This window comes from Myiozetetes cayanensis, unplaced genomic scaffold (assembly GCF_022539395.1).
Source record: "Myiozetetes cayanensis isolate MyiCay16 unplaced genomic scaffold, myiCay2020 scf5-8, whole genome shotgun sequence".
Lineage (NCBI taxonomy): Eukaryota > Metazoa > Chordata > Aves > Passeriformes > Tyrannidae > Myiozetetes > Myiozetetes cayanensis.
The window spans coordinates 76560237-76585658 of NW_026087742.1; the positions used below are offsets into that span (position 1 = coordinate 76560237).

Below are 25422 nucleotides of genomic sequence, written 5' to 3' on the forward strand. Positions count from 1 at the left end.
ACGTGATCAGAAGACAAGACCGGATGCAGTTTGTTTTGTATATAAATTACCTTTCTAAACAGAAGGTGATGTTTATCTGAAGACCATTAAAAAGGTGCTTATGTATAGCTAATTATCTGAACACACAAGTTCAGGCTGGCTCACCCTGTGTCTTTCTGCCAGTGCTTAGGTGAGGGAGGCTGGGTTGGATTGGCTAGGGTTCTTTGCTGGATTTTCTGCTAGTTCCTCAGAGATGGGCATTAGTTTTGCAGATAACACCAGCTAGCCCGTGCCTCCAGGTGCAGCTACTAAGAGCCATCCTGGATAATCCCTCTGTCTTGTGCGAAGAGGGAGTGGGAGCTAGGGATGTTGAATATCTGTGTGGTGTCAAACAGCTGAGGGATTCCACCAACTTGTTGCTTGGATCAAGCCTGCTTGGGCCATGCACGGGCATGGAGAAATTTCACTAAATCTGATTCCCAGACTGGCAAATGCTCTCCTGTACTCTCCTACAGCCTTAGGGGGTTTGTGGGGTTTCTAAGGATGTTGGAGAGCAGTGGTAACCAACACATTTCCACCACAGAAGGGCTTTCATTGTCCTCTTAGCTGCAGTCAGAGATTTGAAAAATGCTTCACTGTACATCTAGGATCTACTGTGTATGTGTGAATTTGTTTTTAATAACATGCATAAAAGGTAGATTTAAGCATTAGACTCATGTTTTTGAGATCTTTATAGGTTATCAGCTCTTTCTGTGTCTGCAAGAAGTATATAATAAATTGGCAGACAGCTGTTTGATGATATATAAATTGTTGTCTGGTACTCAAATAGCTTAACATTTTCCAGTGTGATCAGATGTGTCTGAAATTGTTCAGCATTACTCCAGGAGAGCTTCTGTTCCTCATTAATTCTAGTACTCCATGAGAAGTTAACAAGTCTGTATAAGGCTTTGCATTTCCAAAGAGCCATATTTAATTACCTAGGGATTGACCTTTATGTTGGCATTTTTATTAAATGCTGAGAAAAGTTCTTTGTATCAGACTTGCTGATGTTTTTGCATTGTTTTGCTGTAGTCTCCGAACTGGTAATTCCACTTGTTAAACTGGGTTGGTTTTTGCAATCTCCTTTGTTGTGGGATTCTCCCTTGCTTTCCCCAGTACATTCCAGAAGTTGCTTGCTTGCAGGCAACTCTATTTATAAGCTTGTTTCATTTCTGTTTGATGTTTGAAAAGGTTTTTCATAGCTCTTACCTTTTCTTTGGTTTCTAGGATATGCTAATCAAATGTTCTTTTACTAGTTAAAACTGAACGCTTTATTTCTTAAATACAGCCAGCCAAGGGAGTCCTTCAGGCATGCGTCCTCATCCTTAGCTGTCTCTCTATTTCATTGTTCTCAGGATTATAGCATGGGAAAACTAATAAAGCATGGTCTACAGTATAGTGGATGGCTGTACATATGATGAACACTTTATTGAGGCCTTCATACCTTTAAAATTCACTGTGTTTCTTCTTCTTCTTAAAGAAGAGTTGGCGTTTAAAGATAATTTGTCATTTTCTATTCATGGAAATTTTAAGACTGGAACTACCATTGCTGAGAAGAATTTGGATAAATACTTGCTGGTGAAACATTGGGCTTTCATTGTGGGATGGTAAAGTAAAATAAATAAAAAGCCTGGTGACACCTACCAGAGGAGACAATTTTCTTTAAAAATGTTAACAGTGCTTCTGTACTCTTAATGTCAATTTAAAATTAATTAAAAGACATTTTGTCCATTGGCAGTTTATTCAAAAGACATTTTCCCCATCGACAGTTTATTCCTTTCTACAGAAGTTACTTGTCAGGGAAGATTGAGATTATTTACTATATTCCACAAAATCTTCACTAAGAGGGCAAGATGCTTCTAACCATTTTGCTTTTAAGGTATCTAAAAACCTACAAAACCAAACAGAACTCAATAATTGTAAAGCTAATAATTACGTGCTTGGGGTGCATTCATGTTTAACTCCTTTCCAAAGCAATCTCTGTGTCAAAGGCCCTATTTTTAGAGGTATAAAGGTACTCTTATAAAAATATAACTGTTTCTATGTGGTTGGTCTGCCTACATATATAACCCATATATCCTGTAGTGTGTGGCTTGCCTACCAATGAGGGGAAATAAGCACAGCCCTTCCAGACTCCTGCATCTTTTACCTGTGTGCCTGTGCTCTGTTCAGCAGTGCCTTGGGTCAGAGCTTTGCCCTTGTAAGAAAATGTGCTCCCTCTGGCTCACAGGTCTTCTAGAGGATCCCTAATGAGTTTTATGTTCCCATACTGTGCTTTTTGGTAGGCTGATACTTACCCTACAGAGCAGCTTGTGTGCCCCCAAGACTGGCCTGAAGACATGAAAATATCTTTGAAAATAGATCTTCTTTTGGCCTTCATTGCTTTGTTTGTTTACTAAGTAGTACAGCATAGGGATTTAATAGCCTGAAGAGTGATACTTTGTAGGTTGCCTTGTGAATGGATAGTAGGAGGTTAATGATGACTTACATGATACTACAATATCAGGAACTCTATCTTTTGGGCATGATTTTAGACTAAATTGAACAAAGAAAACCTAGTTCTAGTCTTTGTCTTGCTAACACGGCAAAATAGCTTTTAGTGCTGCATATGCCAACCTTCATGCAGCCACTGTTGTTTGAGAGAGTCCCTCTCTGTGCTGTATTTAAAACCCATGATGAATTATGCTAGCTACTACAGGCCGATTAAAATGGTTATCATGTTTTAAAATGTTTTTAATATGTTAGCTGTTAAATTTGTAGAATTGTCTGAACTTCCTCCTGCCCTCTCTCCATCCAGACTCTGAATCCCCAGTGATTAAACAAGGGAGTTGACTAAACCTTGTCTAGTTTCTGGTTAGTGATCTCATATTTTGACTATTTCTCCTGATGAATGGTACTCATGCATCACAATTTTTCTTCACTGAAATGCAGCAGGGTGGGGAAAAAACACTGAATTGGCCATTTAAATATTTCTGTTCCAGACTGTCCAGGCTTTTTGAAAAATCTGAATCAAGATGGTTTCAATTACAGTTAACATTTCTGAGTGTACTGCATTTTAACCTTTATGTCCTTTAAGTTTACTTTGACATGCCACAGCAATTGTAATCACTTTATGATGTGCATATCAGACAAATAAAAATAGAAAATAAGAACAAATACTTAATGGTTCTTGGCTGTGAAAGCATCACTCTTGTGAAACGCATGAGATCATTATGCATTTTTTTCTTCCATAAAACTGTTTTGGTTTGTAGAGTTTTAGTTTAGTATGTTCTTCAGCCTTGTGACATTTATGAAGAATATTTAAACCAAAGTCCTGCAATGTAGCTGTGATGAATGGTTCTCCTGGGAATGGTGAAGACATGGTTCAGCCATGCTGCCAGTCTGGGTACCTTCTCAAAGTCTGCATGCATTTTAGAGGCCTTGTTGTTTGTGGTCTTCTTCTCCTTCCTGCTCCAGAGAGAAAAGTTCTCAGTACTTCTGGACTCTCCATTTCTCCTCTGGAGCAGAGAAGTTTGTGTAATTTTCTCCTAGAGTTTCTCACTTCATCGTTGTTGCCATTTGGCACAAAAAGCAGTGATGGAAACCTTGGCTGTGCCTTTGGTTTCTGACCACATCCTGCTTCTTCCCCCTTGGCACTCAAACAAAAGGAAGCATTTGACAAAAAGATGTTTGATGTGAATCTCTGTCTTGTAACTGCTGCTCAGATAAGGTGCAGGCAGTGAAAACACTTTACCCACAAAGGAAAGTCATAAATTATGTGGTACTTTGGTTCCTGTTTGGAGAACAGTATGTCAGACCCTGAGTTAGTTTCTCCTGAGAAACAGATGAGTGTGGTGCCAAACCTGTGAAAACTTCCAAGAGACAGACACTCAAAGCTGTCTGTTTGTCACTGTTGCAGGGAAGCCTGCCTGTCTCCTGTAGAAACTTTAGGGGGAAGGAAAAACAAGTCACAAAACTGGTTCCTTTATCCAAGTGTGTTTGCACATGTTATAGTGGATCTTGTGATCGCCTGTCAATACTTGGTGGACTTCTTTTCCCTGCTAAGAGTGAGGGTGGGAAAGTATCATCTTCAAAATGCTGAATAAAACAAATCAGAGAAGTCCTTTTTCAAGTCAAATGAACTTTTTTCTCATTCAAAAAAAAGTGAACTTTTTTGTGATTTTTTTTTTCTTTCTACATAGATCATTAGGGCCTTGCTGTGACACTGAAAAGACTTGGTACACTAGTACATGATCCCTTTTGATAGAATTTAAAATATAACAAAATGTTTGCCTTGAAATGATGTTTTTAGGCTTATAGGGATTATATTCTCCAAAATACTGTTTGGTAACTCTTTATTCTAGCTGTGAAGTGCATCAGCTTGGATGTGTAATGACTGCCTGCATTAAAGTATTTCTGGAGGAATGGTCCAGCAAATTTAATTTTTAACATGCTTACAGGCACTGTGTTCAAATACTTTTATTTCTCCATGAGTGCTTTGAGTTGCTGTGACCATTACACTTTGGTCAGGTGTGTTGATGAGGCACATGTGAAGGGTTTATTACCAACAAGCAGTGTGCCATCATCATCACCTGGATTTGATCTTCCCCCCCACCTTCCAAAGAATATCCTTCTTTTTAGTGGTTTGTAAGTCTTTCAAAATGCAATTATCTGGGCTGAAACATTTGAGTAACTGACTCAGAATGTTTATTTAAAGTTTTGGTGAAACACTTCAGCCATCTTTGAAAGACAGTTGAGACATTTTTAAGTTTTTTTTTTAAACTGGTTCAGTAATAAACTTGATTTCTCATTGTTTATAGTTGAATCTCGAGATCCAGCAGTAGGGTTGCTCTGATATCAGTAATTTGCTTTATGCTGTTTTTGTGAAATTTCACCCAAATTTGGTTATTTTGTAAGTGAGAAAACTCTCCATCTATGCATGCCTGGGAGAGGCTGTGAGTGGGGTGGCACGTAGATCAGACTGGCTCCATGCACACTGAGCTGGCTTCAGACCGAGGACACAGCTTCATCTGGTGTCAGGTGCTGGTGCTGGGAGCAGGGAAGAAGTAAGGGTGAAGGTGAGGAGATACAGAGGAAGAGGAGAGCTGGGATGAAGTGGAAGTTCCTCCAGGTGAACTGATTGGGAGCCAAGAGCTGAGAAAAATGTGTTGGAGGTGAGCTGACCAGTCAATGTGTGTACTCTCTTCCAGCCTTGCATTTTCCTCTGCTTTAGTGTGTGATTGGCACAGGCAGCATTCTGGAGAGGGGGTGGCATGTGGAGGGCGTCAGGTCTCCATCCAAAGGGTGCTAGTGCAGCAGGTGAGGTGGGCAGTGGCAGAGTTGGCAGGAGGTGGCCTCTTGGTCAGATGTTTCCTTCTCTGGAGGCCAGTGGGTGAGTCCCTGCAACGAGCATCTTCACTGCTAGCGCTGAGGTAGTTGGCCTCCCCAAACCCAAGAGCAGTAGGTGTCTAGTGAAGCATGTGCCACAGGGATGCAATGGCAAAGTGGAAGAAGGACGGAAATCTGCAGCTGAAAACTACAGGTACTTATCAACTCTTTAACTATACTTGATCTCCATTTATTCTGTGCAGAGTGGGAGTAATGCAGTCTAGTATCACAAGAATAAATCCATTAATAAATCCATAATAAATCCATTAAAAATTGTAACAGAGCCATTCGTAATGTGATCCTTGTAGAACCAGCCCCTGCATAGGCCCAAAAGGGAGTGAGTAGCTTGCATTTAGGTCTGGAGATAGATGAACATGTGTTAGAGTATTATCACCAACTGACTGTCAGGGTTAAAAGAAATACCAGCCTATTTGCTGTCTGGGAAAGAAGACTGTGTAAAATAGTAGATTAGCAGAAAAACAGTAGATAGTGGTCATATAATTGAGGTTGGTATCCCTGCATCTACTTATGACACTGATGAAGACAGGTACCATGCATTGGAATACACTGACAATGTCATTGCAGTATAATAAATGGTACGGAGTCTAGTGTGTGAGTTCCCCCAAAAGTGAATATATAGCTTGGAAAACCGAGAGGAAGTATTTTAATTTAAAATTAACCTAGAATTTTATTTAGTCAGCACAGAATCTGTCTTAAGGAAGATAATAATTTTCTGCTCCTTCAACACAGTATTGAGAAGGTATAAGCACTCTCAAGACCACAATCCCATATTCTAGTTTTGGAATGAATATATCATTTAGGGAAGGTAATAAGACATCCTAATGTGTCTTATCTTTTCTCATAAAGTGATTTAGTTGCCTAATTCCATAAGCTACCATTTGAGATAAATGTAACTGCATTACAATTCTTGTATTTTTGCTAGATCTTCTGGAAGCTTCCTAATACCAGGTGGAAGGGCATGGATAGCCCTTCAGCAAAAAGAAAAGGGTGTTTTTAGCTTACTGGGATACCAGGGCTTCAGTCATCCCTCTTCCTTGAATTTCTGGACCTTTTCTACTTTCCTTCCTCCTTTTTTTTTTTTTTTTAACCTGATTTAGTTAGTTGGTTTTCTGAGTATTTCTCACTGGTAACTCTTATGTCCTGCTGCTTCAGGGCAGGGGTGTCAGTGCCCCTCTTGCTGATAGTGCTGGTTTCCCTGTTCCCTGAACAGGAAAATTCAAGGAGTGTCAGTCTGCAAGAAAAGATATAAACTAAAATTTTTCACTGATGTTAAGAAACCAGTTCCCAGAAGAGGAGGAGCATGCTCTGGGTACAGAAAAGGTGGAGAAAGGTGGCCTGTTTACCCTTTGCTTTACAGGTCAGGCGCACTTGATTGCTCTCTGTAAGCAGCCCCATAGTGATATGGTGTCTTTTCATCTCAATAATTTGTTTGCTGCTTCTCAGAAGTTATAGAAAATAAGGGGGATTTTATGTGTGATTCTTCCTTGAAAATGCATAGCTATTAATTTTTAGGAGTTTTTTCTGTAATTCCTGCTTTTTAGAGCAGTTCCAAATACATGGTGTTTCTGAAACACCGAGAAGTTTCTGTTTGTTTTCAGCAACTTTCCAGTCAGCTGAGAGCTGGTGTCAAACTCCAGCCCTTGCTGGCTAGTCCCGGGAGCAAAGCTGATGATTTATTAATAACGCAGCTGCGGTTCCAGCGCTGCCGCTGAGAGCGGATAAACACTCCTCCTCTGCAGAGGGACAAGACTGTGTACTTTTCACCTCTGCAGTTACGTAAGGTGTCCTCGGTGATTTGTGTATTTAACTCGGCCCTTCCCTTTTCCTTTTGTTGGAAAAGCGATTGACCAAGAAAGTGTGAAATCCCTAGTGGAAGCATCCCCGTGAGAAGCGGCAGAGGGACTCTTGAGTGGCACATCAGGTCACCCCCATAGTGGTTCATAGTTGCTGGACATACAGCTCAAGAGCTGGGGGCTGTGACACACTGGTTGGTGTCCAAGGTGACTTGTTCAAGGTGCCTTAGGTCTGCCCTTCTCCACAGTACACCAGTGGGGTCCCATGGCACATAATGAACTTGCTACATCGTGCTGATGACCTTTTCCTTATGGTGGGACTCTTCCAAATTATGGGCCTTTTCCAAATCTCCCTTAATTCACTGCAGCTCTCAAATGAAGCATCTTCCCAAGAGTCCCTTGGCCAGGTGAGTTTCAGTAGGAAGCTGATGTAGTCAGTTTTACAGCATTCTCCTCTTGCTTTCTTTCTGATCCAGTCAACCAGGCTCCTTACTGCCAAGGCATATCTCCTTCTTTTTTTTGATGACATACAGCTGATGTTATGTCTTTTTTTGAGGCATTCTGGTGTGTCATTGAGGGAACTGTTGCCAGCATACCAGCCTATTGCCTGTTCCTTGCTGGGCTGTTCACCCTTTGGGCTCACGGATATCCCTGCAGCAAAGACTTCTCCTCATTACTCACTCTTTCTTTTCTAACCTGGTTATAGTGGAGAACATGTGGTATGGACGTTGGAGGATATATTCTGTGTGCTGAGCCACAGTGACTTTCCTTTACTGGCCACCAAGAGAGAAATAAGGTGTCTCAGGGCTTGACTGTCAGTTCTGAAGTTATCTTTGCCTACCTTTTCACTGCAAAGTGGTGTTTCCAAACCAAGGGAGTTTAATCTCAGTCCTGTTCATATGGGCAAGCTTGCAATAAAGTCAGAATACTTGATGGCTTTTTATGGGAATCGCAAAGGAGGTGAGGAAAGAGGTAGGTCAGGAAGTGGTACCATACCATGCCCATCTTCTTGTTCAGTCTTCTGCCATTATGCTACACCTCTGTTGCCTTTTCTCTTGCCAGCTGACCTGCAGTCAAACAACTTTATTGGTATTTCTTCTGTAATAGCTATTTTTGTCTGCTCTGGAGATACTGAGAAAATTTGAAGAAAATTGCCTCTTTCCGAGCTATTCTCTTCTTCTTTTACAGTTCGGTTAAATTTAATGGTGGAGTATGTTGTTTACCAGCAGAAATCTGTGTCACCTTGACTTACAGTGTGGTCCCACCTGCAATTTTACACAGCTCTCTTCTGTCTTCCATGAAAACACTCAATCCTTGAGATGAGCAGGTGTATTGAAGATGCCCAGCCATCAGTTAACTGTGTGTAATGCTGAATTGTGAGACTCTATAAAGGTTTTAGACATTTTTTTCTATAATGCAGGAATATGTGAATTGTTGACTTCTCTGACTGGGCAGAGCTGGAGGGCTCAGAGCACTGTTCTGCTACTGAAACCCATCTTAAGCCTCGTGGTGGGCTGCATCCAGTCCTTCCACGGGAGGAGCTGTGTGTTTGTTGGAGCCCTACACCCTGAGAAGAGTCTCACTACCCATGTAACAGAAATCAAACATTTGAGGAATTTTATCTACACAAGGTCATGTTTCCCTCTGCTTTTTTTATGTTCATTCCATAGGGTTTTTCCCCTGTGATACGTGTTGACTGCCTCTTACTCCATGAAAATTGTCTGTGTGCTGTAGAGTGAAGATTTCAAGAGTTGTCTGTAGTTGCTTGGGATGTACTACTGATCAGTGCTGGTAGACAAACTTGAAGCTAAGATAAAAATAACTGGTTGATTTTGAGTGCCAGTATGTGGGAGAAATGGGAAAAGAAAAATAAAAGGAGCTACATAATTGGGGAAGAAATAATCTTTATTGTCCTATTATTCTCAAATTATTTTCAAGGCAGTAAACACAGAAATAAAATAAATTGATATTAGTTTAAGCTGTTGTTTCTCTGTCTGAATTTTCTTTTCTTATTTGTTAGGGTAATCTCAAGGATGTTTGTCAAATGACTTACAATTTCATAAATGTCTTTTTTTTTTGGCATCTGCAATATCTGCTTGAGTTCTTTCTCTTCTGAGCAATTTAATATTGAGTACACTTCCCTTGATATTGCAAGGCAAATTATTAAACCATTCTCTATAGCTATGCTCAACATTTGTTTGAAAGAGCATCTTGAGAGACTCAGAGATCTTTGTGCATTGCAAATGTGCTCTTCAGTAGAACATTTTGTCTTTTTCCATTTAAATAAATATCTCCTATTAAGTCTTTAGTGGTAAGACTCTTACATCATTTAGACATTTTTGTAAGACTTCCATTTTTGTTCAATATTTTTCTGTCTTTTCTGTCGGTTACAGGCAGTTCTTGTTCTCTAATTTTATGAATAAAATGATTCATTTTTATTTTACCAGCTCTTAGTTTCTTGCAAAAAAATTGAAGTCATTAAAAGAGTAGCTAATGGGTTTTCTTAGCTTGTTGGAAACAGAATCAGGCTGAAGTCACCTGAGAGTTTTTTGCCTTCCTTCTCTTTTCTACTTTAGCAAGTGAATTTGCCTTCTACTTTTCTTGAAACGGAAGTGTGTAGGTGCGTATAAATATGTATGCAAGCTCACTAACTTCAGTGGGTGGACTTGCAAGGTGGCATTAGAAATACAGAACTAAGTTCTCAGCAAAGTTTTTAAGTTGTTTTTGTTGGTGAATTTTGCTTGTGTTTTTTGTTTTTCCAGGAAAACAGATCCAAGAGCTGAACTATTTCAAGTGTAATCTAAGACATCCTTGTGTTTTTATGAAGTACATTTTTTTCCTTTAGGTCTTTTTGTTGATAATATGCATGGCAAAGAGCGAAGTCTGAGGTATTCGAACTCTCCAGTGAAAGCTTAATGTTTCTATTACTAGTACAGTTTGGCTCTTTTGAAATTATTTTTCTATTTCACAAGTAGTTCAAATATGTCTCATTTTCAAGACAAGAGATCTTACTCTGATCTCTGTTTCTTTCTATAAAATCGGATACAATTCTGCTTAGTCTAGAGGAATTGTTTTCATAAGCGTGCATATTTGCAAGTCAACATACTCTGAAATTATGCAAAATTAAAAAAAATTGAAAGTTTTTGGTATGCATTAAGGAAGAAATAAAATACTAAGTTATTTTTTTTTAAATCTACGACTAGTCATTCTTAAGGCTTAACTAAATCCCCTAAGTCCTTGCACATTTGCGTAACTCTACAAGCATGTGTAGTCCTACAGATTTTGTGAGATGATGCATATTCACAGCAAGTGCAAAGGGAATAATTTAATGGAGCTGTGGTGTCTGGTTTTTTTACTTTCTGAGAGAAGTTAGGAAGCAGATTGACCGGCATAGAAAAATTGAATTCATGGATTGTGATGTTAGATGAAAAACACTTTTTACCTCAGTCCAAACTGAAGTCTGAGGGTTTTCCATGAATGATGAAAGTGCTGTTAATGATTGAGCTCTCATGTACTAAAATATATAGGGTAGTGCATACATGCATGTCCTGTAGAACAAGAGGAATCATCCCTCTCTGCATATGAACAGTCAGTGTTTTTCTTAGCGGTTTTTTTTTTTCCCTTTTTGGTATTTCTGCATTTGAAAAATAACTTTTGAACTGGATGTTTTGGGGTGGTAGAGTTAGTGTGGCTGTCTATGCACAGAAACAGAAGCTTAAGTATCTCAAAATACCTGCCCTCCTATTGACTGGGTCTATTTTTAGCCTCAGGGAGCACAGGATTATCAGAATTGAGAAGTTCCTGATTTATACAGTGGTGAAATTCTTAAATTGATTGGGTGAGACCACACACATGTTGCCAACCAGCACTTGCTGAGGGGCTGCTGAGGAGGAATCCCAAAGGAGAAGAAACAGTTTTTGCTCTTGTCAGAAACTCTTCCAGAGAAGTATTTATGGCTTAGGTACCTCCACAGCTGCTGACACTGCTGTCTCTGTGGCTATTCTTGCCATGTGCCGCCACCACCCCGGACAGCAGCCTGTGCTAGCTCTCGCTCTGCCGAGGTTTGAACAGTATGTAATATGTTCAGGTATCTAATATCAACACCAAGCAGGTGATATATAGCTAAGCAGCATGCCCAGAGTTGCAAGTTTATTCAAATGTGTTCTGATCTTTACAGACATATGCAAGCATTTGCTGACTCTGCATAATGCAGAAAGTGGCAACATTTTTTTTCCAGTAGGAGAGGTAGTTGTGGCATCAGGTGATTTGTACTTTTTAAAAATTTGTGTGTGTGTGTATGTGTGTGTCTTTTCTAATTCCAGCAAATGTTTGGATCTTAGGGTGCCTAGCTGGAAACCAGAAAACCCTTTTTCCTTTGTAGAACCGGTTACTCAGATGCCTTCTAAAACCATTCATGTCTTGGAAGTCATATACTTCCCCCCCTTTCCCCTCCATTAGACTGCATATTTAATCCTGAGAGATCATACAATTTCATCTGCATTTGTTAGTTTTAGCTTGTTTTCTTAAGGAAACAGTTTTTGCATAATTGCACTACCCCTATTTTTGCCAGCATCATCCTCTCACCCTAATAACTTTTGAACATCCTAGCCAATTTCAAGCAAAGTTGCTAGAAGCAGACATCTCAAAGGCATATCTTAAAGTTCTTACTGGTTATGCAAAAGTCAGTGTCTGGGTGCAGGAGAGAGATCCAAAGTACTACCCTATTAAGGAAAAGGCTGGAGTGGGCACTATGCCGCTCCCAAGTGTGGTCTGCCAGCCGCGTTCACATCTTGGCTGGCTCTTCAGGACATGCGAGTCTCAAGCAAGTTATATTTATCGTATGAGTTGTTTCCTGGTCTATAGTTAGGAGGGGTGGGAGGGTGTTCTGGAGGAAAAGGAAGGATGGAGGTGGGGTACAGTAGGAAGCTGGGAGTTTGTGGAGAACCGAGGTGGGTAGAGGAAGCTGGAAGCACCTTGGGGAGTGAGGTTCGGAACAAGAGACAAACGTCTGCAAGGCAGCAGGCCTCCCTGTTTCTGCTTCTCATCAGATAACCTGTCTTTTAAAGGTGATAGGATGTCCTGTCAGATGTTAGGTTATGCTGTGAGGTAGGGGAGGCATGCTCTATTATTGCCCACTAAAAACATCAATATATTGCCTTGAATCAGTACCTGAGCGAAATCATTATGAATGTTTTCATTGATTCTTGGCTTAAGAGATAAAAGAAACATTGTTCTGCCTTTTTTTTCCTATTCAAATATTTTTATGAAAGATAAAGGTAATTTTAGTAAGTAAAAGCGAACTCATTATTATGCATAAGGAATTCCGAAGCCTGGATGAATTATTATTATTGTTCCTACTATTAGAGCAATAGTAAAATACTGAAGAAAGCTGTGTATTTATAAAACATTCAAGACAGAGACGTGGCTGTACAACTCGTAGACAGGAAATGGGTTCTTAGTATGTTAATATGCAAAGTTATGGGGTGTTACTTCTGAACTTACCTCATTTTGCTTGTTTTAAAATTCTAAGCACATACCTAGCTTTTTAATATACTTTAGTCCGTAGAATGTGTTGTGCCATTGATCTTAGACAAACTGCCTATTGTTCTTAATAGAAAAACTTATTGATTTAAATAAAAAAAAGTTAGTGGTGTAACATGGCTTGTTAAGGGATGTGTGTTTGAAATTAAGCCAGTCAGGTAGCAACTCCCGAGACCACTGCCCTGCAGAAGCAGAGCTTCTCCTTGCCATGTCTAAGTAATGGGCACTGAAATCCTTTGAGTTCCCAGATCCTTGATGAACCCTTTCCCTCTCCCAGTGCTTCACTGGAATGAAGCCTGTGGCACAGCCCAGTGCAAGCCACAACATGTTCCCAGTCTGAATAATTAGCAGTAGAAAAGTAGTTTTTTTGCTAAAACTTTCCATTACCCAACTGAAATGTGGTGCTATGCATTAGGCTAGGCTAGCTGTAGAGGACAAAGGCAGAGAAATGAAAGGTCAGAGTTAGGTACCATCCTTCCAGGATGAGGGGAATAACAGACTGCTGGGAATTTAATCTGATGTCTGTTCATCGTTACTATCCATTGCAGATAAGGAGACAGCTCACTGAAAGTGAATTTTTCTCATGAACTCCCATGGGAAGTGCACAACCGCTTATGATGTGCTTGTTGATAACCTTCGCTTCATGGGTGACAGGAGTTTCTAGGGACCCAGTTTCAAACCAATCTGTCTGTGCCCTCAGTTGCAGGACTCTGACTCATATCTGGGAGCAGGTTAAAAGTTGTAAGAAGCAATTATTTTTCCCTGCCACCTGTCTTGTGCTGCTGAATTTGTGCCGTTGTGCGCCGGAGGGACTGAATGTCTGCGGAGCAGCTCTTAAACTGCAGTGGTTTTAAGAGCTGTGATGAACCAAGCCTCGCTCCAGAGGCTTGATACTGATGCACCCTAAAGTTAAAGTACTCAGCTTTGTCTCTGTATTTGTGATCATGGGGCCTGCTAGCATAGTAGTTTTTTACAATAATCCAAAGTGGACTCTTACTAATGTTGACCCAGCCAGTGTGTTGAATATACTTGTGTGTTGTGTACAGTTCTGCTGTTTGGTTGATGTGTGCTGTCATGTCCATTGGACTTCATATTTGACTTTTTAATAAACAAAAAAAAAAATCAGGGTCCCATTTGATTGAAATGATACTACAAGTCTGAGTATTTTTTGTGCAGTGATTAGTAGTTGGGACATGAAACATTTGGGAAAAAAGGAATGAAAACCCTTATAGGCACTTTCCTGCTACCATTGTAGGTCCAAAAAGTAAAAGCTGGTCTCAGAATTTATTTTATTTTGATAGTGAGGGCTGGATTAGTCTCCTCACTATTTTCAGTGCTCATTCCACTGCAGTTTATTTTGGGTCATTTAATTTCAACAAGGCTTGATCTGTTTAGAGGGCTTTCTATAGCAGCATAGCGGGACCACACAGCTCTTTTATAGTACGTACGTTCCTTGCTAACTGGGATCTCAAAAAGCTAGTAAACGAGGCATAGACTTGAATAAGGTTAGAGAGGACACTACACTTTTGTATGGTTGGATTATTTTGAAAGTTTTCAGTAATAACCAATCTTTTGTGCACTGTGAGTTGCTCTGCAGAGCCTGAAGTGATGGTATACAGTAGTTGGTGCTTTCAGAGGTAAGACTGGGGGCACTCCTCAGGTTTGAGGTACTTCAGAAGCCACTGTGTGGAGAGTTGTTCTCAATCTTCAATTAAGGAGTATTTTAGTTTTGATAGGTAGGTATTTCCATCGGGTACTGTAGTTTGTTGTGATTTTGCTGTTTTAATTTTTAAATTTTCTGTATGAACCATTCATATATAGAATAGATTAAGGTAGAGTAGATCTCAGTTAAAAATGTCTAAATCAGTTAGCCTCATCAGCCAACACAAAAGGGCATGGTCATTGCCTGCGCTGAGCCTTCCCCAGTTTAACATTATGAAGGCGAGGGCCTTGTCCCTGTCCAATGAAAGAGCCAGCCTTCTTTTGTGACTGTCAGATCATGACTATTTCTGGTTCTGCTCATGCCAGCTGACAAAATAACGTTCCTTTTGTGTACTTCATTAAGCCAGGTAGCATTAGTGATTTGCTCAACAGAAGGAAAGGCATGATGTCCTGAAAGTGGCTGCATCTATACTAGTATTTTAAAACAGCACTGAGACCATTGTTCCTGAACATTGAGACCATTGTTTTTTCTTAAATTTTTAGGTTTCTTGATGCTTTCTGGCCTTTAGTATACTTTCTGGCCTTTAGTTTAGTATACTCCCAAGCAGTGGCCAGGGGCAGTTCAGGAAAGGGCTGTTCTCAATAGTTAAATAGTGTGGAAATAGCTGTTTGCATTCCTGTCAGCCTCAAACCTTCCTGAACATGTTTAACTCGTTCCTGTACAGTTAGTTATCACATCCTTAGAGTAGACTAGAGGCAGAATCAGCAGTATTTAGGTGTCTAAGTAAAAGGTGTAACATTAACACAGTTGTTTTGGGTCGTTCAAACCCTGTTGAAAGTTTTGTAGCTCTATGTGTGTGGGCATGCATACACGGAGTCAGTGTATGTCTGTACTGTATGATGTTCTTGCATAGGCATCTTGACGCTTTTTTGGCTATAGCAGGATATTCCTGCTTTGCTACGGATAGTAAAGCCCTAATACCAGTGAATTGTAAGTTTGAAAAGCTATTCTTAAAAACATCTCAATTTGGAAACTTACCTTATGTATGTTGAGTGTATCAAATGCAGTTTGACTAACGCTCTAGGCCCTCTGGTTACAGCTCTTAAAATTCTGTGATTGTTTGTAAGCCTTGTCATCAAGGAGCTTCTGATCTCAGCACATCCTGCCCTGCAGCTGCACAACCTCCTGATGCACCTTACAATTTCCCTTTCTGAGGGAAAATGTAACAGTGCATCTTCTGCCACCCTACCTACGTTTGTGGTCAGCACGCATGGCTTGTAGAGCTGTCCATCTCCAACACAAGCCACCTCAGAGATGACAGCCCACCTATGTTTTTGTTGTCTTTTATTGCCTCATTACGTGTCTAAAAATTCCTGCTTTCATGTTGATCGGGAGCTTTCCTTTTGCTCTGTAGCTTCAGATTTAGCTCCATGCACTGCTTCTAAATTTGGTTCGTAAAAGTACCAGCTTTACTTCTGTTCTTTTATACTTGAATGGAAATAGTTCAAAGTTGTGCTGATGTAATAAAAACAGGAGGCTAGAAGGCAGTGAACTGGAATAAGGATAAATGTATGAGAGAACACAAGCAGAGTGGCCACTTTAGATCCTTACTGCTATGAACACACAATTATTTTTGATATGATATATTTAAAAGCTGAATTACTCTTAAAGAAGGTTTCAATTTGTTATTCATAATGTAATGTCATTTATAAAAAAACTTTTATGTCACAGTAACACCAGATACTCTAACGAAGATGCTATGAGAGGCAGTTGAGGTAGTCTGGATAATTCTCAGAGTATTAATTGTGTGGCATCTGTACTTAACAATGAAAATGCTGATTCAAAGACTTTCTGTTTTGGTTTGTGGTTTGTTTTTTTTTTTTTTTGTCCTGTGGCTAATAGCCTAAATGATCAATCAGAGGTAGTGGGCTGAGGCAGAGCTCAAGGCCGTCAGCTCCTCCCAGTCCGCTACAGTACAGTTCCCAGGACACACCTTGTGTTTAATTAGTTCTTGCTTAGTTTATAGTGTCATATTTTGCTCACAGTCATTAATCTATCATCAAAAGTAGCAGGCTGATTAATGTGACTTCTTTTTCCAGGGTCGTTGTACAAGGGAGAACTGCAAGTACCTTCATCCACCAACACATTTAAAAACTCAACTGGAAATCAATGGTAGGAACAACTTAATCCAGCAAAAAACTGCAGCAGCAATGCTCGCCCAGCAAATGCAGTTCATGTTTCCAGGGACACCGCTACAGCCAGTGGTAAGTGTATTTCTCTGATGGTATTAATGGTAAGTAAAGTTGAAGACTATAATGACCTGCAAAAGTTCTCTAAACTAGTAGCAGTAAAAATAGTCCCTGTCTGTTTACTTAAGGAATTGCTGAGATGCTAGAGATATGTTCGTTTATATTTGCATTTGAAGATAAAATGGAGTGTTGCTGTAGATGGGATTTATTTTTCTTTTATCCCAGAATAATTTGCAATTTTTCCTCTTTTCCCTCTTCCTTCAGTTCATGACAGGTTTGCAAGGCTTTTCCCTATAATACTTCTGGAGGTGAAAATCTGAATAATAACAATAATTTGCTAGTAAATCATTTGAGTAGGAACTCCAAGTTTCTCAGGAGTTTGAATGGCTTTAAATATTATTTAAATATTATTTAATGCCAATACCAGGAACAAAGGTTAATGTCATTCTGGATAGCATATTCTTACTTTGTTGAAGTCTGAAGTGTCCTGGGATAAACAGAGAATTGGTGGTGCATGCACTTCACATGTGAAGTCAGTGGTTTTTTCTCAAGACGATGCTCCTGGTGCCTGGGACACTTCTAATCCAGAAGGTGGTGTAGAACTAGAGTCTTGCATGCATGAGCAGCATCAGTTGCTCTGGGCTGCCCTTAGAGTTAGGCTTCTCACTGTAGCAGACTTCCAAAGCATGGTTTGGCACATAATCTGGGTTAAACTTTGCACACATGGCTGCTGATGATGGTTTTTTCAATCTAAATGCCTAGTGTAAGGCATCCCACTGGAGTGGGATTTCTTTCTCTAACTTGAGGCATCTGGAGTGTTGGCATCAACTTCTGTGTTGGGCTTGCAAGGTCCACTTATAGTTTATCAAAAGACATAGGCACCCCTAATTACCATTTGCTTGGCTTTTTTCAGACATCTGCATTTGGATTAGATGATTTGGCTCTCTAAGTGCCTTTGTCTTTCCATGGGCTACTGCAGAACTCAAGTGTAAGCATCTCAGAAAAAGGCAACTGTCTTTGGTCACAGGAAGCTCACCCCAGATGCCTTTTTCAAATGTGTTTTTGTACTTGAAACATCTACTGTCAGGTGGGATTGGGAATTGGGTGTCAGGACTCTCTGAATTTCTGGTACATGTTCATCAAATTGTATCTTGGTTATATTGGCCTACTGTGTTTTGATATTTCATGGGTTTTTACTGCTTGAGTTTTCATCAGAAAAAGCTTTGATGAAGCAATAGATTCCACTGCTTAGTATTATGAGAAAAATTGAAGTGGAAAAATTATACTGTTTTCTTCTTGCCCATTTCGTCATTTGAACTTTACAATTTCATTGACATAATGTCTTCTGTACTGAGTGCTGTGATAAAAATGCCAGGTTTTATTTCTCTGTCTCACATAAATTGCCAGATTAAGATGACTCAGCCTTGACCAAATGGATAAAAAGTGAAAGAAAATTCTATAGAAGTCATTTGACATGTGGATTTATTCTTAAAATTACATCTGACACAAAGCTGTTATTTATATTTCACATAATACATATTTATCCTCAACATAGTCGAGCCGTTGTTTCATATAAATGTTCATTATTACGCTCTTAAGAATTTAGCTCACATTTGACATATATAGACTGGGTTGCTTGATATCAAGCAGTTCTGATCACTGGTAAAACCAGAGCGTTATACACTTCTAAAACTCTCTAGGGCTGGTAGATACCATTTCCATACAGTTGATTATCCTGGTTAATCTGCATGCTCAAAGCTTTGTACTAAGTTACATTCACTAGCAATTTAATAATCGGTTCCAAAGGAAAAAGAAACCCCAAACAAACTGAAACCCGAAACAAAACAGGAAAAATCCAACCCTTCTAGCTCCTATGCTGTCTCTAGCGTATTTTCTACATACTGTATGTCGTGCAGGCCACCTTAATGAGAAAGGCACTCCTCCTTTGTTAAAAAGTGTTTTGAAGTCTTAGTGTTCCGCTGTTATGTTTCTAGCTGATGGCTTATTTCGAAACTTAATTTCTGACAAAGCTAATCTGAGATGCGTCCTTTTTTTCTGCATAGTTTTTCCTCATTTATAATTATAGCTTCATTCTCTGGGGTAAACATCAGCTCTGCAGAACTAAAGCACTTTCCGGGTCTGAGTGTGATCTGACCATGGCGATGTTCTGCCTCCACCCCCTGTGGAGCTGGTGGTAACAAACCCACTACTCTGCCTCATCAGGGCTGCATTTTAGCATCACACAAGTGTTCTGTCTTCTGGTCGTGACTTCACTGACTCACTGTAGGAAGGCATGAAACAAGATTTTTAGACCCATATCATTTCCTCCAATCAAAGTTTTTCATATGATGAACTCTAGCAAAGCCTGAGTAATCCCTTTTGAAATATTTTGTCCAGCTGAGATTATAGTTTTTATTCGGCTTGCCACTGGTGACAGCTGAGCACACAAACATTTGCAAAGGTGAGTTTTTTAAATGCATGAGCCACAGTAACATGTAATTGCAGGAGGTGGCAAAATACAGTATGCAAACAGATGGAAGTTACATGCTAAAGACCTCATTGTGTATACTCTTATTAGAAATATGACTTTAATATAGTTAATAATGCTTTGCCTAGGAAATCTGGTACTTTGAAAAATAGCCTGTTTTCCCTAGGAAAACAGGTATTGAGAAAAAAGCAATAAAGTCTATGAAAAAAGCAATAAAGTCTATGTTATTTCTACATTTAGATGTGTAAATAAGCCTGGAATGTAAGCTGGACCTCCACGGAAATTCAGGTTAAAAGTATGACTTCCTTTGCATCAGCAGACTCTTTTCCAATAATAGCGTTACAAAGGCAGTTCTTCGTGTGCTGCTCCAATGTGTTACACGATTAAAAGAAGAGAGTATGCTGTGTGTTTTGTCAGCTGTTTGAAATTTTTTCATTAAGAAAATGAATCAGTACCAGAAAGAACAAACAAAAGACAATTAGTAAGCTATCGATTAAGGGCCTTTTTTTTTCATCTTGGTCTGTGTTTTCCTTTTGCAGCCCACATTTCCAGTGGGTCCCACAATAGGAACGAACACGGCTATTAGCTTTGCTCCTTACCTAACGCCAGTAACACCGGGAGTTGGCTTAGTCCCGACTGAGATCCTACCCACGCCGCCTGTCATTGTTCCTGGAAGTCCACCGGTTTCAGTCCCCAGTTCAACTGCTACCCAGAAACTCCTCAGGACTGATAAACTGGAGGTACTGTAGACACCACCGTGACTAGAAATACATCCTTTGTTAGGCTGTGTGAAAGATCCTGGAGGGAAAAGCTGCTGGTTTAAATCTGGGTTTAGATTTAGTTGCTAGAGGTAAAAAAATTTGTAACCAGGCAGGATTTCTGCACTTGCAGCCAGTGGTATTTAAACACTGTTATTTTTAAGGTAGTGCATTTGCTTAAATTTAATACAGAGACATCAACATGAATTTTTGTCTTTCTTAAAGTTCATCACGTCCAAAATACCTCAGGTATACATGCCCTGAGAAATATCTAACAAGCATGTATTTTTTTCAGTATTAATTCTGTCTCGGTTTTTCTGCACTGATACTAAGGGTATTTTATAGCCTTATGGATCAGTGTTAGAGGAGTGGTATATCCCTTCATGCTTGAGCTGCAAATGGACATGTTGAATGTTACCAACCTTGCAGCAGGTGGAAGGGACAAGCCCTCAGCTATGTGCAGAGTGTCCCGGGTGTTGATGGATCTCTGCATGGCTGGACTCAGTGGAATCTGTGATCTAAGTACATAAGAAGGCCAAATGACTTGCAGAAATGAATATCCTTTCCCAACAGCCTAAGCAGTAGTGTCTACATTTAGTAGACACATTTCTTCTTAGGAAAAGAAGTTAATTCTCCTCATATTTGAAAATTATTTTTAAGAAGGCTCTCAATTTTGTTTGTAGACTCCTTATAAAATACAGTGCACCTGACATGTGTCTTCGCTGACTTTCAGCAAGAGGAACTCCTTCCCTACCAGTCAGCCTGCAAGAATATAAAGTGTAGTCAGAAAGGGACAGAATATTTTGCCATTCCCAGCTGGTTTTGCAGGGGTAGTTACTTCAGTAAGTATCCTTCCCAGCTGTTTTCTAAATGGGAAAAAGGAAAGGCACTTGTGAATTCTTCTGTTGCATGTCAAGTTCATTTAGCCGCTGTACTGCAGAGCTACGCGAGGAGCCAAGAACACAAGGGTAAAATAGATGCATTTCCCTCTCCCAGCAGAAGATGAAGGGTTTAATAAATTGGATTCGCTGTAAAACTCAAACTAACTGGGGAAAGTGCCAGGTCTGTCTTTTGGGGGCACGGGGCTCTCCTTGCCCTTTCACCTTGCACGGAGCTTCTACCCCTGCAACATGTGTTGTTTTGCACGTAGGTGTGCAGGGAGTTCCAGCGGGGAAACTGTGCGCGTGGAGAGACTGATTGCCGCTTTGCGCATCCAGCAGACAGCACAATGATTGACACAAACGACAACACCGTAACCGTGTGTATGGATTACATAAAAGGTCGTTGCATGAGGGAGAAATGCAAGTATTTTCACCCTCCTGCACATTTGCAGGCCAAAATCAAAGCGGCGCAACACCAAGCCAACCAGGCTGCAGTGGCAGCCCAGGCAGCTGCGGCAGCTGCGACTGTGATGGTAAGTGCTGGCTTATATGGCTGCCTTTTTTTAATGCCTATTTTGCTTGAATTTAATGCTGTTTGCTTATACTTTCTTTTCTCTTTTGCCTCTTTTTGTAAAATTTTTCTTTTTTTTTTTTTTTTATTTTGGTAAAAGATAAGAATTTTTAAAACTATTACTATTGCTTGATGGGAGGAAGCACTTTTTTTCTTTATGCCCTTATTTTAATGCTGTATTTCTATTCAAGACAGTGAAGCAAATGACACTCTATACCACTTCTGTTCTCTGCCTTGATTATATGTAAAATTTGCCCCTAGTATTTCCAAACAGAAACAAAACTGATAAGGTTCAGTGTCTCCAGGAGGACAGGGACACATATGCTGTTTTAGCTCTTTGATGACAGATATACATGTGGAAATTTGGAAGAAAAGGAAGAAAAGGAAAGAGAAGCATTTGCCTCAGAGATCAGTAGAGGAACAGAAACCTGAACTGAGATTCAACACACTCCACCTGAGCAGTCACAGTTAATTAGCTGGCCACCTTGGTCCCCCTTGAGCAGGGAAAAACAAGCACACTGCTCTGATCTACCATTAGTACCTGTCTGAGGATGAGAAAGAACTGCCCTCTGTAGATACAAAGCTATCCCCAAAGACGAAAAAGTGTTGCCTGTATCTTTTTGAACTTTGGTTAGATGAATCTCATGGCAAGAGATTTCTTGCCTCTCCCACTGTCATGGGCTAGTTACTTGAATCATGGGGTTTAAAAGTAGTAAACTAAAAGGGGAATCATTAGGAAAAAGCACTGTAGCTACAGTCAGAAGAAAAGAGATTGAGAGCTTTTATTTTCTGTTATTTTAACCTCTTACTTAAAACTGTTCAGACAAGTCAGCCCATCCATTTACCAGTATTGGATCCCTCTTACAGTTGCTACCAGGAAAGTTGATAAATTTAGAGAGGTATTGATAAAGTTAAATAAATCAAACATGCAAGATCTGAATTGGGAGACAAAACTGCTGGCAGCAAATCAAAGAATCGTTGTCCTCGTTGCTGGCAGTGGACGAATAATTAAGCAGATGTGGTTTGTGGACTTGTGGGCAGTGCATACAATAGTTATAGACAATACAGTTATTCTCTGGGTAAAAAGCCTACCAGAAACACAATACAGTACAGTATATAACTACCCCAAGCTATTGTATTTAGCCAATTAGCGAAGACCAGACTTTTTTGAGGGATAAAGGATAAGTTATGCAAGAACATAAACCACCAAGCAGAATAATATTTCTTCAGTTTTAATATTCTTTCTCTATTACTCTAACAGTCTCTGTTTCAAATTGGATGATTTTTAGTTAAAGTTTGCTGTGCTTGCAGAAATGGAATACCATCTGGAAATTAAAGCAAAGAAGGTTGGGTTTTTATTCTGATTAGCTTCTGTTGTGCAATATTTATTGTTCATTTAGAGAGTGTATTATTTCTAGGCACTATACTAAAGAAGAAAGGAGAGAGATGAGTGGATTTTTTTTTTTTTGCACTTCAGTAATGGTTGTACATATATTCTGTGATTTTAAATAAGCCTTAAGTGGAGTTGCATTAGCCTCAAAGCAAGATGAAGCATCATTGGAAAAACAGAATTGAAATGTTAGCAGTCTAATGTTACTGGAGAAGGCAGCAGAACAGAGTAACGTTTTGCAGAAAAATATGTACAAAATATTCTAATGTCATATTTAGACTAGCAAACGGACAAGATTCTTTGCAATTCAACTATGTTTTGGTTAATATAGACTTGAAATAATCAGATAGAGCGAATGAAAAATCACCAGAATGGCAATAACAACAAAAAAGTGGTAGAAAGGGCCTTACGTAACTGCAAGGCCACCCAGGAATGACCAAGAATACTCAGTTGGATCTAGAGAGCAAAAGGGAAAAATGCAAGTGCTTACCTATCGGGTTCACTTGCACTTTGCTCACAGGTTGAAATTGTGTCCTAGAGGTTTTCCTTCCCAGGGGAGCCCAAGGTACTTTTAAGGATGAGAGTTGTGCGTAGGCCTGGAGCACTGCAGGCAAAGCTGGTAAGACTGTTGGAAGGCAATAAGTTCTGCCTTCTGCAACTTTGCAGAACATGCACTATCTGTGTTTCTGTACACTAAGGGTTAGAAATTTGCACTCTGATATACTTGGTGACCCAATCATTTGAAGTAAAATGAAAGGGGAAAGCCATCGTAAAAGGGGTACACGTATGGGTTAAATGTAAAGATGCATTAAAAGAGGGTGTTACATGTCATTGTGCTTGTGGAACTCTGAATATTCATATGGTGCTTCAGAGAGCATAAAACATCACAGAAGACTGTACAGCCTAAATGAAAATGTGAATTCATAGTTGGTATTGGAAGGGACTCTGGAGATCACCTAGCTCATTTCCCTTGCTCAAGCAGGGTGAGCTAGAATAGATTGCCCAGTACCTGCCTGTTTGGCCTAATGAAGCCTCCAAGGATGGAGACTCCACAGCTTCTCTTGACAACCTGCTCCCTACTACCAGTAAAAAGAAATACTTCCTTGTTTTAAAATCTTACATTTAAATGGAATTTCTTGTATTGGCATTTGTTCCCATTGCCTTTTGTCCTGTCACTGGGCACCACCGAGAAGAGTCTCGCTCTATCTCTACCCTGCTGTCGGGTACTTGTATACATTGATGAGATTTTCCCCTGTATCTTCTCTTCTCCAGGCCAAAAAAATCTCTGTTCTCCCAGCCTTTCCTCAGGTAAGAGGTGCTCCAGTCCCTCCATCATTTTTGGGCCCTTTATGGGACTGTTTTCTAGTGTGTCCATACCTTTCTTGTACTGGTGTGCCCAGACTTGGACATAGCACTCCATATGTGGCTACAGTAGCACTGAGTAGAGGGGAAGGATCATGTCTCAGCATCTGTTGGTGATGCTCTTCCTATTGCAGCCCAGTATGCCATCAGCTGCCTTTGCTGTGAGGGTGCACTGCTGTCTTGGTGTCCACCAAGGTCTTGAGGGTCTTTTTTGCCAAATCTTGGTGGCCCACAGTGTGTACTGGTGCTTGGGGCTGTTCCTCCCTGGGTGTGAGACTTGGTATTTCTCTTTGTTGAACTTAGTGAAGTTCCTCTGTGCCCATTTCTCTAGACTTTCTAGGTCCTGCTATGTGGCAGCACATCTGTCTTCTGTATCAGTCACTCCTCCGAGTTTTAGACACTGGGAGTCCTACTGTTTCCCATTTAGCCCATACTAAAATATGACTGTCTATGAGGATGAAATGGTGTTGAAAACCTTTTTAAAGTCAAGAGAAAGAACATCCATTGCTCTCACTTCACCCACCAAGCCAGTCTCATCATAGAAGGCTGTCAGATTGGTTAAGCACAATTTCCCCTTCAGAAATCTATGCTCACTACTTTTCATCACCATCTTGGCTTTCATATGTTTGCAGATGGTTTTCAGGAGGATTTGTTTGCTCTTCCAGAGACTAAGGGGAGGTTAACCAACCTGTGAGTCCTCAGACCTTCCTTCCTGACCTTTTTGAAGATAGGAGTACCATTTACTTTCTTGCAGTCTTCGGGAACTTTGCCTAGTCAGTGGGATCTTTCAAAGATAACTAAGAGTAACTTTGCAGTGACATTGGCCAGCTCCCTCAGCACCCATCTGTTAGTTCCTATGGATTTGTGTACATCCAGCTTGTTTATATGTTTTCTGTCCTGATCATCCTCCTCCAAGGATAAATCTTCACTTCAGACTTTCCCACTGGTCTCCCACTGTCTTGAAGGCGTGTCTTGCCAGTAAAGACAGACGTGGAAAGGATTGTTAGAACCTCAGCCTTCTCAATGTCCTGTGTCACCAGGTTACCTGCCCCATTCAGCAGTGGAAACACATTTTCCCTAGTCTTCCTTTTGTTGCTGATGCACTTGGAGAAGCCCTCCTTGTTGTCTTTCACATCTCTTGCCAGATTCAACTCCAGGTGATCTTTGACTCTCCTAACATATCCCTGCATGTTCAGGCTGTGTCCCAGTTCCTCCTGAGCCATCTGTCCCTGCTCCTGCCTCTTATGTGCTTTCCTTTTTGTGTTTGAATTTAGTCAGGAGCTCCTTGCATATCCACGGAGGCCACTGCTGTGTGGATCT

General features: G+C 40.2%; 1 protein-coding gene across 1 annotated transcript in view; it reads left to right on the forward strand.

Moving 5' to 3' along the window:
• Positions 1-25422, forward strand: part of MBNL2 (muscleblind like splicing regulator 2) — a 94130-nt gene that overhangs the window by 42694 nt on the left and 26014 nt on the right. The window contains 3 exon segments of the mRNA XM_050332461.1: positions 16503-16667; positions 19680-19880; positions 21049-21312. Coding sequence (XP_050188418.1) covers positions 16503-16667; positions 19680-19880; positions 21049-21312 — 630 coding nt within the window.